General features: G+C 54.7%; 5 protein-coding genes across 5 annotated transcripts; 3 read left to right on the top strand and 2 right to left on the bottom strand.

Moving 5' to 3' along the window:
* Positions 1-6: 6 nt before the first annotated feature.
* BO95DRAFT_442812 (cytochrome b5) lies at positions 7-555 on the bottom strand (the record flags this gene model as incomplete). Its single annotated transcript, XM_025586525.1, has 3 exons — positions 456-555; positions 304-399; positions 7-231 (listed from the first exon to the last, which is right to left on the bottom strand). The coding sequence occupies exons 1-3, from the start codon at positions 526-528 to the stop codon at positions 8-10; spliced, it is 393 nt and encodes a 130-aa protein (XP_025442211.1). The 5' UTR covers positions 529-555.
* A 2,923-nt stretch (positions 556-3,478) lies between these two features.
* BO95DRAFT_463715 (uncharacterized protein) lies at positions 3,479-4,696 on the top strand (the record flags this gene model as incomplete). The annotated part of the gene is made up of 1 exon (XM_025589005.1): positions 3,479-4,696. The coding sequence occupies one exon, from the start codon at positions 3,479-3,481 to the stop codon at positions 4,694-4,696; it is 1,218 nt and encodes a 405-aa protein (XP_025442210.1).
* A 2,147-nt stretch (positions 4,697-6,843) lies between these two features.
* On the top strand, positions 6,844-8,391 carry BO95DRAFT_442809 (gelsolin/scinderin family protein). The gene has a single exon (XM_025586524.1). The coding sequence runs from the start codon at positions 6,933-6,935 to the stop codon at positions 8,202-8,204; it is 1,272 nt and encodes a 423-aa protein (XP_025442209.1). The 5' UTR covers positions 6,844-6,932; the 3' UTR covers positions 8,205-8,391.
* An 843-nt stretch (positions 8,392-9,234) lies between these two features.
* On the top strand, positions 9,235-11,514 carry BO95DRAFT_413673 (fungal specific transcription factor domain-containing protein). The gene is made up of 3 exons (XM_025584292.1): positions 9,235-9,293; positions 9,353-10,188; positions 10,246-11,514. Exons 2-3 carry the CDS (start codon positions 9,370-9,372, stop codon positions 11,212-11,214), a joined length of 1,788 nt encoding a protein of 595 aa, XP_025442208.1. The 5' UTR covers positions 9,235-9,293; positions 9,353-9,369; the 3' UTR covers positions 11,215-11,514.
* On the bottom strand, positions 11,250-12,602 carry BO95DRAFT_463711 (NAD(P)-binding protein; the record flags this gene model as incomplete). Its single annotated transcript, XM_025589004.1, has 5 exons — positions 11,250-11,528; positions 11,636-12,093; positions 12,169-12,246; positions 12,327-12,532; positions 12,583-12,602. 5 exons carry the CDS (start codon positions 12,600-12,602, stop codon positions 11,250-11,252), a joined length of 1,041 nt encoding a protein of 346 aa, XP_025442207.1.
* Positions 12,603-13,032: the final 430 nt, after the last annotated feature.

Raw genomic sequence — 13,032 nt, 5'->3', positions numbered from 1 at the left:
AGAGCACTTAGAACATATTATCATCTCGAATCAGAGTCTCACGGCAAGACTGATCACTCTGGCTGTCACATGACACTTTCCCCACAATCCTGTACCGCTTCTTATAGAACTCAAACCACTCATTGAGGATCGTCTGTTCTTGCTCCCCGAGGTGGTGGAACTCAGCTGTGCACGATGATTTTTGGAAGGATGATCGAGCCAGTGCATGCGAAGGGTCTTTCCCCGCATATTCTGCATGGTAGCAATTCGAGGTCAATTTCAAACCAGTATTTAACGCCCCTTGGCAGGAATGTACAGGCGTACCGTGATAACACCCCCCCGGCGCGAAAGCGGGATTCCTGCTCACATCGAAGACTATCCCCTTGATGGCGAAGAGGGTCGGACGGGCGGGATCTGTGCCTGGTGCATGTTATTTGCGAGGACTGGGCACTGGTGCTCGGTGTACTTTAGCATACCATCGGCGAGATGTAGTTCGTGCGGACTGATAGCGTCGAGCTTGTCGAGATCGAGGGATTCGGGATACTCCATAATCGAGTCATTATATGCTAGTGTTCCTCAGATAAATAGGATGTACTGCCCGATTCTAGTCTTGGTAGCGGATACTCGACTTCTTAAAGATTATCCCCTGGAGCAAGAACTGTGGTATCTCCCTGCACTGCCACCCCCGGCTATTCTGTCTCACGGGAATGATCGGTTGCTGGCTCTGGACCAAGCCTGTGAAAGGAGTTGGGTAGGTGCAGGCCTCACGTTCCCACGGAACACGCAAAAATAAACCTCAGCAATAGTTCATCTGGACGGTGCAAAGCGAGATCCTTTATTGTTTTCCCCGCTATTGTTCCGGTTCAGTGGAGATGGTACCGAATCGGGTGGAGTTTGCCACCCCGAAGAAACAATGGTACGAACATCCCGGCAGCATCATCGATTACGAATTCAATGCTTAACTTCCGGTCAGGCTCATGCTTCCCGACCAGTCGGTAGAATGTTTTGCCAATTCTCGGATCCGACTCCGCAGGAAGCCGTTGGGCAACAACGCGCTTATCCGGGGTTATTTTCTCGCAGACTAGTAGTTCAGAAGTGGGAAGGGTCGGCTAGACGCATATGACACCACCAATACGGGAGATGCTAGTTTTATAACTCTTCACAGCTCGATATGTGGCTCTTCAATCAAGTTGAACACCCACCGCTCAGGCTATATGATACTTATACGCAATATCCATCGCCATTGACAACAACCAGAAGCCTAGCGACTTCCCCAAGAACCCTCGTCCCTTGACTCCCATCAAGCCATGAAGTCCTTCCCAACGCGCTCCGGCCAGATCTTGATATACGGCCACTTGGGCGTCGGGGTGCACGACAGGGTCGGGGGTCAGACGTACCTAGTGGTGAACTGCCTGATGGTAAACAGAATGCGGCCCAAGAAGGGCCCTTTGCGACGGATACCAAAAGGATAGTTAGCAGACGGAGAGTGTGAGAAGTGTGAGAAGTGTGAGAGGCAGGCAAGAAGGAATGCAGTAGAGCGGTCTTTATACTACTTCCATTCCATAGTGTATGTTTACCGGCCGTGTAGATACGAAGCCGCAACACCCTAAGTATACTCCTGTTTAGGAATGATATAAGACGCTGGAATCCAATTTGTGAAACTCTGTTAATGATTCAGTGGTGGTGCCGGGTCGGCTCTTCGGGTATACCAGTTCATTAATGACATACAAAACTTTCAATTTGATATTTTCACAAACCAAAAAGAACAGCAGCCCTGCCCAAATGTACCACGCGGAATCTTTATAGAGGTCGTTGGCCAGTATCAACCCCATAATCGCTGGTGGTCTCTATACCGCCCCCCCTCCCCCCCCCTTCCCCTCCGGGGACGAACTGCTTCCTTTCGGTGTGGCCGCTGCCAAGGCCTCTCTGCACAATTTTCCAATTAAATCTAGGATTCTAAATTTGTCTGCCAGCCGAAGCCAGCGCAGTTCCACACAACAGTACTATAGGCTTTTAGTCAGGTTCTATTACCAAAGCCTGATTCGGGATTTACCTTTTTATTATGCAGCCGGTAAAAATCAAAATGATCCCCATCGGACAGCAGACCATAAATAGGGCGAGATGGCTTCTGAGCTTTTTCTCAGCATCTCTGTACCACCACTACTCCAATCATATGATCAGTAACCCTTTCAACTGACTCCTCACTGTGACTTTCCCTAGAGCGAGGTTTACTTACGCATATACCCCATAAGCTAGGGCACCCCGGAAGATCTCATCTCTTCCGTTTTGGCCTCGATGGCCACCAGATGCTTAGTGGCATCATCCCCATCACCGTAACACAATGACCAATCTACATTCCCAGCAAGCTCGATTCTCTTCTCGGGGAAACGTACAACCATCAAAGTCTCATACTCGAGATGAACCGCCGCGTGTTCATTCTCTGGATTTTCCAATCCTCCTACTACCGCCTGAAGAAACAGATCTATGCGGCTTCTAGCCTGAGCCTCATTCGCGCGGGAACCTTTGGTTGCCTAGTGGCTCTAAGCCATATATCTAGTGCTTGATCTCAGTATAATGTCAGTAAGCGTTGTCATTGTAAGTCATTGTCAAACAAGGTGACCGGCTCACCTAGATGTTGCGCCCACTGCGACGCTCGCGATTGCCAACATCGTTGCACGACGGCCACTGTTTCGAATACTCAATTAGCAAGACTTAGTCGTAGCCTGGGGTAAATGACATAGAGCAGGATATACTCACGTAAAGTAGCCAGGAGTTGAGCCCCATGACAAGTCTCTCTGGACTTTGCCTCGATGCAGGCAAGGTACTTGAAATCATCGTTGCCGTCGCCATAGCAAAGCGACCAGTCCACGTTCCCTGTGAGGGTCTTCTCTGGGATCGATGGAGATATCGAATGGTGATCAGGTTCTCCTCGTTCATTTTGGACGAGAAGGAAGAGGAAGTAGAAGTGGAGAGGTTCGAGGAGCTGGAGGAGGAGGAAGAAAAAGAAGAGTTGGTAACTTCGGTCTGCCCGCAGGAAACTTGGGGAATGGTGATTCCGTTAAATGATGGAGCAGTGTGAATGCCGGCTTCTACGTGTGAATCTGGTGGTGGGAGAGGATTGATTGAATGTTGGAAGGAGCGATCAGGAGGACGAGGGTGAAGGAGAAGGCGCGACGGGAGTACTATAGCAGCCTGCTTTAGGGCCTGTTCTAGCAGTGAAGTACTAGACTGTAGGCTAGTCCTTGGCCGGTGAATGTCGATCGCGAGCAGGTTCGGGTTGCCAGCTGCGGTCACAGTGCACCAGAGGGTCGTCATGATGAAGACGACCAGTTCATCAAGTTGAGGTAGGGCTGCGGGCGTTCTTCGAAATGAGCTTACAGTGACGAGATGGACCCAGTTTGCTTGGTGACACATCCACCTTTGGGGAAAACCAAGATCAGACACAGCAAGCACATAGCTCAGTACACTCGTCTCTTCACTGAGCAAACCTCATCTCACGATGGAATCCACCAGCAGCGACACCACGAGCCCCCTCCTCTGCCTCCCTCGGGAGGTATTCGACATGATCCTGCAGCTCCTCAGCCCTCCAGCGCAGGTGTGTCTACTCCTAACATGCCGCGGTCTCTACCACCACCAAGTCTACAAAGCCACCATCAGCGACCTCCGCCCCCACTTCCAAATCACCTCCGACATGATGAACTACAACAAGAAACGAGGCTACGACCGACCGACAATCTACCGCAGGGCCCTCCTTCGCCAACTCCAAAACGACCGCTGGGCCTACTGCTTCGCATGCTTCGAGCTCCATCCGCGGGCCGAATTCGACAGCTACAGCTGCCACCACCGATGGGCGCCGTTCCTGGCGCTCAGCACCAGCGCCATGTGCACGGCGCAGACGGGCATCGTCGACCTCTGCCCCTGCATCAGCCTCACCGCGCGTCACAAGATGCGGATTGCCCGCTACCTCGCGAAGGATGCGTCCGACCCGCAAGACCGGCGGTATGCCCCTATCGACACGGACCCCCGCTTCCGAGACATTCCCACCGGCCCCAACACCCGCGGCCTCGTCCACGACTGCAACATCCCCGCCTGCTGGGCGGGTGACATTCTCTCCCACAGCATGGTCCTCTTCCTCGACAGTCGACGGAACCTGATCGCGCACACGTGGTACCGCGTAAGCACCCGCTGGGGCAGTGCCGGGTGGTCCTTGTATGCGTGTCCGCATTATTCTCTCCTGGCCTTTCGCTACATTGAGCCGGTGCGCAGGCCTTCCAACGTCTGTCCACTTTGTCGAGCGCAGTGGCACACGGAGCTCGGGTGGCCGTGGCGGGACGAGCTGTGGGTGACCCTCACCAGGGATCTGGGGGGTGCGCGGTGGCCGCCCGATGCGGCGTGGCAGGCGCAGCGTCGGCTGCGGAGTCGGGATTGGTACAGAAAGATGTTCAAGGAAGACAGAATGGGGGTGGATTGGGTGCAGGATCGGGATATTGTGGACGATTCGTATGGGGAAGAGAGTGCAGGAGATCAGGGCGAGTGGGATTATCCGTATGAAACGGAATCGGAGTTCTTCAACGATTCGGACGAGTCGGAGGAGTCGGAGTCAGATGATTCACTCAGTTCGGACGATTCAGACGAATCCGAGGAGTCAGACTATTCAGATGATTCGGAGGATCCAGCAGATTCAGCGGATACAGATGGTTTGGACTATTCAGGGTGATTCCAAGGTCTGGAGGCGTGAAGCGTGACACAATTCAGATGATATGAACGATGCGATATGCTTTCAGGTATGACTTTCCGAACCAACTCACTTGATTGATTTTGGTGGCTGGTGCGTGTGGGAATAGCTTAGAAGCAGAGTCACTTCCTGGAAGGATAAATGCAATAGAGGCTGCATCAGCTCTCGTTCAGGGTACGTACATCTACAAACCTGCTAGACTCTTTCAAGGCTATGCCTTGGCCCCCCTCAGAATCGTAGAGTTAAGGTTAAAGCCCGCCGCCCCACAGGAACCCTAACTATTAGCTCACCCTTACCAATACTACAACCTACATCTTGTTTTGCCTGCTTGCCACCTCAGACCCTTTGCTTCGGTGTACAGATGATGTCTCTGTACAACCTGCTACCTGCTTTCTTCCCACCAGGTCCTCTATCCTGATCACTGGTGATACCAATTTTTAGATCATGGCACAGTCACTACATAAGATGCAAAAGATTCAATACATTTGATCAATGTATGCGGACGATTGAGCACTCAACTATCCCTTAGAACCGGCAGTCTATCCCCAATGTTCAATGGCGACGTAAGGATGTCTTTAAGCAATCAATACGGAAAACGCCTTGCAGTCAACTACATCGACCAAACCGCTCGAAGTATTCCGACCAGGACAGCGGTGTATCAGACCATTACAGTGGGCTCAAGCACTGAAACGCATACAGTGACGTATCGCAACCTCGCCAACATCATCAACAACCTGGCCAGGTGGTTGGACGAGCTCACACCAGTGACAGAGGAGCACACGCGGACCATTGGGTTAGCTCCATCTCCATGCTGCGAGATCATGGTCTAAGTCTCCTGTTAGATATCTTGCTGCACTGAAACATGCGCAAACAGGATACGGCAAGGGCAAGCTGATAGCCAGCCTTCTGCTCCATCGAGCCGGAGAACTCGCCGGCGTGCGAGGATCGATCTGCCGCCTGGGCCAAATCGCCGGATCGGTGGACTCAGCAGGTGTATGGCCTCGTCGAGACTGGTTCCCGTCGCTGCTCGACTGCTCCCAGGCCATCGGGTATCTACCGGACTCTCTAGGGGCGCAGGATACTCTCACCTGGATTCCGGTTGATATCCTGGCAGAGTTGATAGCCGATCTCGCGCTGACGGGAGAAAGGAGCGGGGAGACGACGTCTTACTACCATTTCGTCAATCCACAGTCAGCCGAATGGGCGGATATGGCACCGGGCGTGATTGCTCAGCTGCAAGGGGAGTGCACAATGACAAGCTTGTCTGACTGGGTGAGGAGGCTCGAGGATCATGCGGCCAGAGCAGCGAGCTCTGAGACGCAGCCTTCATCGGGGGTGAAGTTGATTGGCTTTTACAAGTCGCTTCAGAGCCGTCCGCTGAACTTAGAGACCTGTCAGACTCAGGATGTGATTCCTCGGCTTGGGAGTATACCCGCTGTGAATGAGGAGTAGATGCGAGCATGGCTGAGGCAGTGGGCTCATCCAGAATAAGATGGAGATAACAGGCTGTGAGCTAGGAACTATTTTCTGAGACTGTCCATTGCTAGCCACTTCCCGGGCTTGGTTGAAGTGAATTTCCATACTCATGAACCCATATTGCACGGTCACAACCCCATCTATCGACCTTTCTGAGTAATACGGCCTGACCCACAGGTATACGCGATGCTCGGCTTGAATCCGCTGATACTTCTCGAACAACCAGCCGGGGGGGTTATACTGCGTACAACGTAGATTTCACATGACTCAGCGCTAGTGCAACGATGGCTTTTTTGCGCCCAAATTTGGGCGTCCTAGGTTGATCCCCGTTCAGAAAGGGTACTGAATCAATCTGGTAGTGCGGGGCGGTACCCAGCCCTGAGTACCTAGGTACGCCACTTACGCCCCTGAATGCAGAGCGTGGCTGCCCGCATCACTTTTTCCTGGGACAGCCAATCCGGCTCATCCATTTCTGAGGAATTGATCGATCGAACAAATAGGGCGTGTAGTCCAGCCATCCATAGACTCCACCCATCCTAAAAATAGCCGCCCCAAAGACATGGACAAACAACCCCGCCACATCACGTGCCATCCTTATCGGCTATCGATAAATAACTTATCCCCTGGCTTGAGAAACAAACATCACAACAACATACATATACACACACAACACCTCAGCCCTCCATCACACAACACCCAAAACCCTCCCTCACCACCCACCTAACCCCCAACCCCCACCAAAATGCCCCCACACAACGGCCTCGTCCACCCGAAACAATACGACGTCAAAGACAGCAACGTCGAACTGATCAACAGCGCCCTGGACCACCAAGTGAAACACAACAGCGCCACCACCGAGCCCGCCTGGCGCGCCGTCGGCACGACCCCGGGGCTGTACATCTGGCGCATCGAGCAATTCGAAGTGGTCCCGTGGCCGCGGGACCGGTACGGCGAGTTCTACGACGGGGACAGCTACATCGTGCTGCACAGTGCCAAGCCCCCGCCTTCGCAAACCCAGCAGCCGCAGCCAGACACTGAGGGCGAAACCCCGCTGCAGCTGCAGCATGACATCTTCTTCTGGCTGGGCAGCCACACCTCGCAGGACGAGGCCGGCACCGCCGCGTACAAGACCGTCGAGCTGGACGAGTACCTGCACGGGGCGGCGACGCAGCACCGCGAGGTGCAGGCGCATCCGTCGAGCGAATTCGTGGGGTTGTTCCCGCGGATCTCCATCCGGAAGGGCGGGGTGCAGTCTGGGTTCCGGCATGTGGATGGTTCTGCGGAGGACGAGGAAGAGGGGAGGATGATGCTGTTGCGCGTGTTCAAGCATGCCGGGGCGACGCGGCCGGGTTCGTTGATCGTGCATGAGGTTGAGCCGACGTGGCGGAGCTTGGACGATCGGGATGTCTTTGTGTTGGATGTCGGGGATAAGATTTGGGTGTGGCAGGGTCGGGCCTGCAGTCCCATGGAGAAGGGGAAGGCGGCGCAGGTGGTGCATGATCTGACGCAGGCGAAGCATGTCGAGGTCGAGGTGCTGTCGCAGCTGGAGGCGCGCAGTAAGCTCGTCGTCGACATGCTGGGCGGGCGCGAGGTCGAGCAGCTCTCGTTCAGCGCGCCGCGGCCAATCTCGGAGAAGCGGAAGCGGGCGGCGGGCGATGAGGATGAGGACGAAGGCCAGAGGGCTGGTGGCGCGCAGCAGCGCAAACTCTTCAGGCTGAGTGATGCGGATGGCTCGTTGTCGTTTGAGCTCGTCAAGGAGGGGAGTCACATCGGCAAGGCGGATCTGGATGGCAAGGATATCTTCCTGTTTGATGACGGGGACCGGCTGTGGGTGTGGCAGGGGCTGGAGGCGAGTGCCGCGGAGCGCGCGCTGTGGTTGCGCGTGGCGCAGTCGTATGTGCGCTGGCTGCAGGAGAGTCCGGAGGGGTCCGAGGCGCACTTGATTCCCATTTCCAAGGTCGTGCAGGGCCATGAGAGTCCGGCGTTTATGCGCGCCATCGCTGCGGAGGCTTAGGGCCGTTGTTGGTGGGAGAATGAAGTGTACTGTATATATGCTATATATCACCTAACATATCACGTTTTCGGGATCTAGGCAGCAGGTTATGCTAACGGCTGGCATCGTGAGCATTTCTGTAGTTATCTCCAAACACATTATAGTATCCAAACCTCAGTCCAGTACATACGAGGGGGATAATGCAACTTGTTCCCTAGAAGAAGTTATCGCCTTCTGCGGAGTAGTGTCAACCACCACACACCCGGTTTGAAGAACTGGATTATGGATTACACCAATCCCAACCCTAACTTCCGTCTCATTCTTCGCTGGCCCTATGCCACCGTGGCACCGCACCCTGCTCAAGGATCTATGTTTGGGTGGGGTGAGGATCACAAAAGAGGCAGGTAAGTGCGATTATGTAATATCTCCAAATTAAATTAGGGTCCAGACCCACTTGGAAGTGCTGTTCGGGCAGTCCAGTTGCGTACAGTTGCGTACTTTGGGAGACTTTCAGGCAAGAGACCCCGCGGGAAAGATTTCCCTCTGGGATATGAACTTTGTCCATCTTAATGATCCACATGCAGACCGGCTACACCAAGGCAGACTGGCTACTAATTTGTGTTTCTACTCGAAATAAAATTAAAAAACAAATCAAGTTAAACTAGAAACCCACGGGAAAAGTACATGATGAGAATTCCGACTTTTTCGCTTCCTTGCCACCTCATTGCTGACTAAATTATGCTGAATGCTGATGCTGTGGGCTTAGTTAGGGGAGTTCGCACTCGACCCGCCGATGCCCCCTCGCGCTTTCCAAACCCAACCCCTCCGGTTCCTGACTTGGCGCTGCTTCATCTGAGCTGCTTTGACGTGGATCGGCCGCTGCACGGAAAATGGGGCAACGCCACCGTTCTTTGACGGGCTGTGGCACCTGTCGCAATCGTCACCTGAAGTGCGACGAAGGCCGGCCAACATGCCAGATGTGTCGAACAACGGGGATCACATGCCCAGGATACAATGCCCAGGTCAAGTGGCCCTCCGTGCGCAGCATAGATGGAGGCTCCGAGAGCGAGCGATCTGGGGACCGTGTTTGCCGTCGGCCACTCTATCAAGGTTGGTCAGCAATGGACCGTTGCGAGCATCGGAATCGCTCCTCATTGACGCAACTGTAGTCGTCGAACAGGAGTCTATGACAAAGTCGACTGTCAGTAGCCTCGGGCCGACTACGGTCAACGCCGCACTGGAGAACATAGATCGTTGGTTGGAGACAGGCTATGGCCGCCGACCTTTCTTCCAGGGACCATTTGGTGTTTTAGACCTGCTGCAAACCACGTCGTCGCGCAATCCCGAGGCTGTCGACGATGTGCCTCCAAGCCAAGCTGACGGACAGACGCAGGACTGTGGCAATCGAGGAATTGTCGAGCGCTATGCTGCCGAGATGCATCCCATCGCCGACGAGTCAGTGCTCCCAGCGGCAAGCACCCATCGGCAACTGTTCGAACCGCCTCCACCGTCCACTGTGGCTTCCCCCTGTGATGATAGACTCCAAGACGCCTTGAGCCCTCATTCGCCCATGAGCCGTTCGTCTGTTGGCTGGGATATGCGAGAAGCCGCACTGTCTCCCGACGTTCCGCCACGCGCTCTCGATCTTCTCCGTCTCTTCAAGGCCAATGCCCTTTCGTTCTCTTCGCCGTTGAGGGGTAGCCCAGATTGTCCTTGGCAGACAATCCATCTCCCTGCGGCCATGTCCACGTACGCGGAGTTACTGGTTACCCAGACGGCCAGTCACCACAGACTGTCCCTATTCCATTCGCTCGTTTCCGCTAGCTGCCTCTACGGTGGTGCGGAGCGCTTGCGAGATACCATGGACTGCGAAACGTCGCGTGTTTCGAGCCAAGAGCTGGCCAAACAACACCTCAAGCTTGCCCTGGAGGAAGAGCGTACGGGCAGGCACCCAGTGAAATACAAGGAACTTCTCATGGCCATACTTTCAATGATTTATCTCGAGGTTTGCCAACTTCATTCCATTCCCCGAAACGACTAGAAACGCTCATCGCTGCCACAGATTCTGTCTGAAGACTACCACGATGCCCAAAGGCTCTTGGTCGAAGCGGAGTGGTTGATACGACGGCGGGGATTCTCCAAGGCGCAAAGGTCGTGCCAGGCCCGGACTTTGCACCACATCTACACCTGGCTGCGCATCCTCGCAGAGAGCACCTGCGGCTGTGCCCTTGTCCGAGTTTGCCCGGCACGCCCGAACGCCAGTCTCGTCGCGGATGGGAGACCAGCGCAGGCCCTTCGAAGCTTCCGGCTCCCCAGCACGGCCACGCTGAGCGAGCTCGACATGGAGGTTGAGAAGACCGATCCCGTCGGATATGAGGATCTCCACCTCGAGGTGATGGGCACGTGGAGCAGCAGTCTCTTCCACGGCATGTACGGGATCCCGGAGTCCTTGATGGGCCTGTTGTCCCAGGCGATTCGCGTGGCCAACGAGCAGGAGCTGCTGGCGCGCGACACCCTGGCGGACGTGGAATTCGTGACGCATCTCAACCAACGGGCCAGGCGGTTGGAGCACCGCATCTTGTCCTGGGACCAGAGACCGTCGCCGGCCAGCAGCGAACGCGACCGTGCACCTCCGCAGCCACCTGGCTACAACAGATTTGCCATGCACCAGAGTCTGATACTCTTCTACTATCGCCGCGTCCACAATCTCAATGCTCTTATCTTGCAGGAGACCGTGCGCAAATCATTGCGCTTCATCGAGCAGGCATGTAGCTCGAACACCACCGAAGGGCACAATTCGTCTCTACTATGGTCCGGTTTCATTGCGGCGTGTGAGGCCGTGGACAAATCGTTACAAGTGCGGCTGCTGGACTGGCTGCACGTCATGTTCCGCCGGACCGCGGTTGGCACTTTTGCTACTGCTGCAGACGTCGTGCAAAAGGTTTGGAAGGCACGGGAGGAGACCGGTGATTATACACTCAGCTGGTTTGATGTCATGGGGCATGATCGGTGCCCCATTATTGTAGTCTAGATTTCCATCCGGAGATGAAGTGTACATAACGCCGATTACGCCAGCTTCTGCGCCGGCCGCGAGAAGTTCCGGGACGCCTCGGCGAGGACGACGCGCTCGATCTCACCCTCGAGTGAGGAGGGTCCTTGGGGCCGCCATCCTAGAATCTCCCGTGCCCGGATCGCCTGGTACTGAGCATTGGTGCCCCAGATGGCCGACCCGTGAGGCGTGAGTCTGTTCGCGGCGGTCGCATCGATCTCCACCGCCTCCGGCGTCTGGATGAAACCCTGGGAGTGGGCGAAAGTTGCGATCCCTTTGCCGATATCTCCGAAAGACTAGAGGGTTACAAATTAGATATTAATTAGTTAATTAGTCCCGCTGCTGCGCCCACAACAATCGCGGAGAGAGAGAGAGAGAGGGAGCGTGTCCCGGGGTGGCTCACCATCTTGCCCGACTCGGCGAAGAAAATCCCATTCTCATTCCATAATTCCGGGTTCACCGGTCGCGTGGATTCGATAACCAACCTCAGGAAGAGTGCCGTCAAATCGGATACGTGGATCGTACTCCATGTGTTGAGGCCGCGGCCGAGATGAAGGCCGTGTCCGTGTTGCAGAGTTGCCTTGGCGAGATCGGGGATCTGGATACTCCGCTGATTCACGGGCCCTCGGCCCTGGCCGTAGATGAGGGGCCCGTAGACCATGGCCGTCCTCACCCGAGGGTTGGTGGCATGCACTCCGCGGATGATATGGTCCACCGCACGCTGCGGCGAAGCAGCAAGGATCTCATAAATCTCGTGGATTTGGTCCAGATCATTGTAGATCTTGGTGCCGGGCTGGCCGAAGCTCCTAGCCTTCATCTCCGCGCCGGCCAGGAAACTGGCGCCAGAGATCTGGATCCATGCTGAGTGTTGATCAGCTGAATCAGCTGAATATTCCATCAAGATTTTTTTTTTCTGGAAGAAGGGGGGGAACCTACTTGGGCTTTTACGCTCGCTCTTCGCCAGTCCTTCAGCGATAGCCTTAGCACTAGGCACGTGACTGGAGCTTGCCAGATCTGTAAGTTGTCCATATCGCTTGTCAACACCATGGTTATGGTAATTATGTGTTTGTCTGGGTTGGGGGTTTGAAACATACGAAGCACCACATCAGCCGTAGACGCTACTTGTTGAATTTCTACACTGGAGTCCAAGTCTGCAATGAGTGGGATCACCGTTGGAAATCGTCCTGCAACGACCGCAGCCTGGCTCTTGTTGCGCACAAGGGCAACGATGCTGGACGCCGTCAGGGTCTGAGTAAGGCCGTGGAGGACGTCTCCACCGATGAAGCCGGTAACACCTGTACTGCAGAGAATGAGTTCCGATCCACTAAAAGGCTTCCTGCCAGTGCTCACATGAAGACCTTCGGACTCATACTGAATGAATGAATGAATGGACTTTGATGGGTTTGTGGATATAATCTCTCAACATTGTCGTCTCCGTGGATTGCGCAGACATCCTTATACTCTCACAGCATCCATACGTAATCGGGGAAACCTGCCTGGGGATCAATCAATATGACATTAATAATGGAAGTGGGTCCCCGGAAGTGGGGGGTCGGTCGGCTTAATTCCCGCCTTTCGTGGACTGTGCAACTAGTTACTAACTGCCTCTTCCCCAAAATGTGTGATGGGAAGTGGCAGGTTATCGCGAGCGAGCAAGCCCAACCAAACATCTAACTACCATCCACAGGTGCTGGCCGCTACGTACGTAGATGTTATCACCAAGCAAGACCATCCTTGCAATACTCGCGCGACCAGAGCCAGCAACCAGCAACCAGCAACAACTGCATGCGTCAGCAATTC

Source organism: Aspergillus brunneoviolaceus, assembly GCF_003184695.1.
Source record: "Aspergillus brunneoviolaceus CBS 621.78 unplaced genomic scaffold BO95scaffold_34, whole genome shotgun sequence".
Lineage (NCBI taxonomy): Eukaryota > Fungi > Ascomycota > Eurotiomycetes > Eurotiales > Aspergillaceae > Aspergillus > Aspergillus brunneoviolaceus.
Note: the sequence above shows the minus strand (reverse complement) of the source record. Positions and strands in the feature narration are given on the sequence as shown.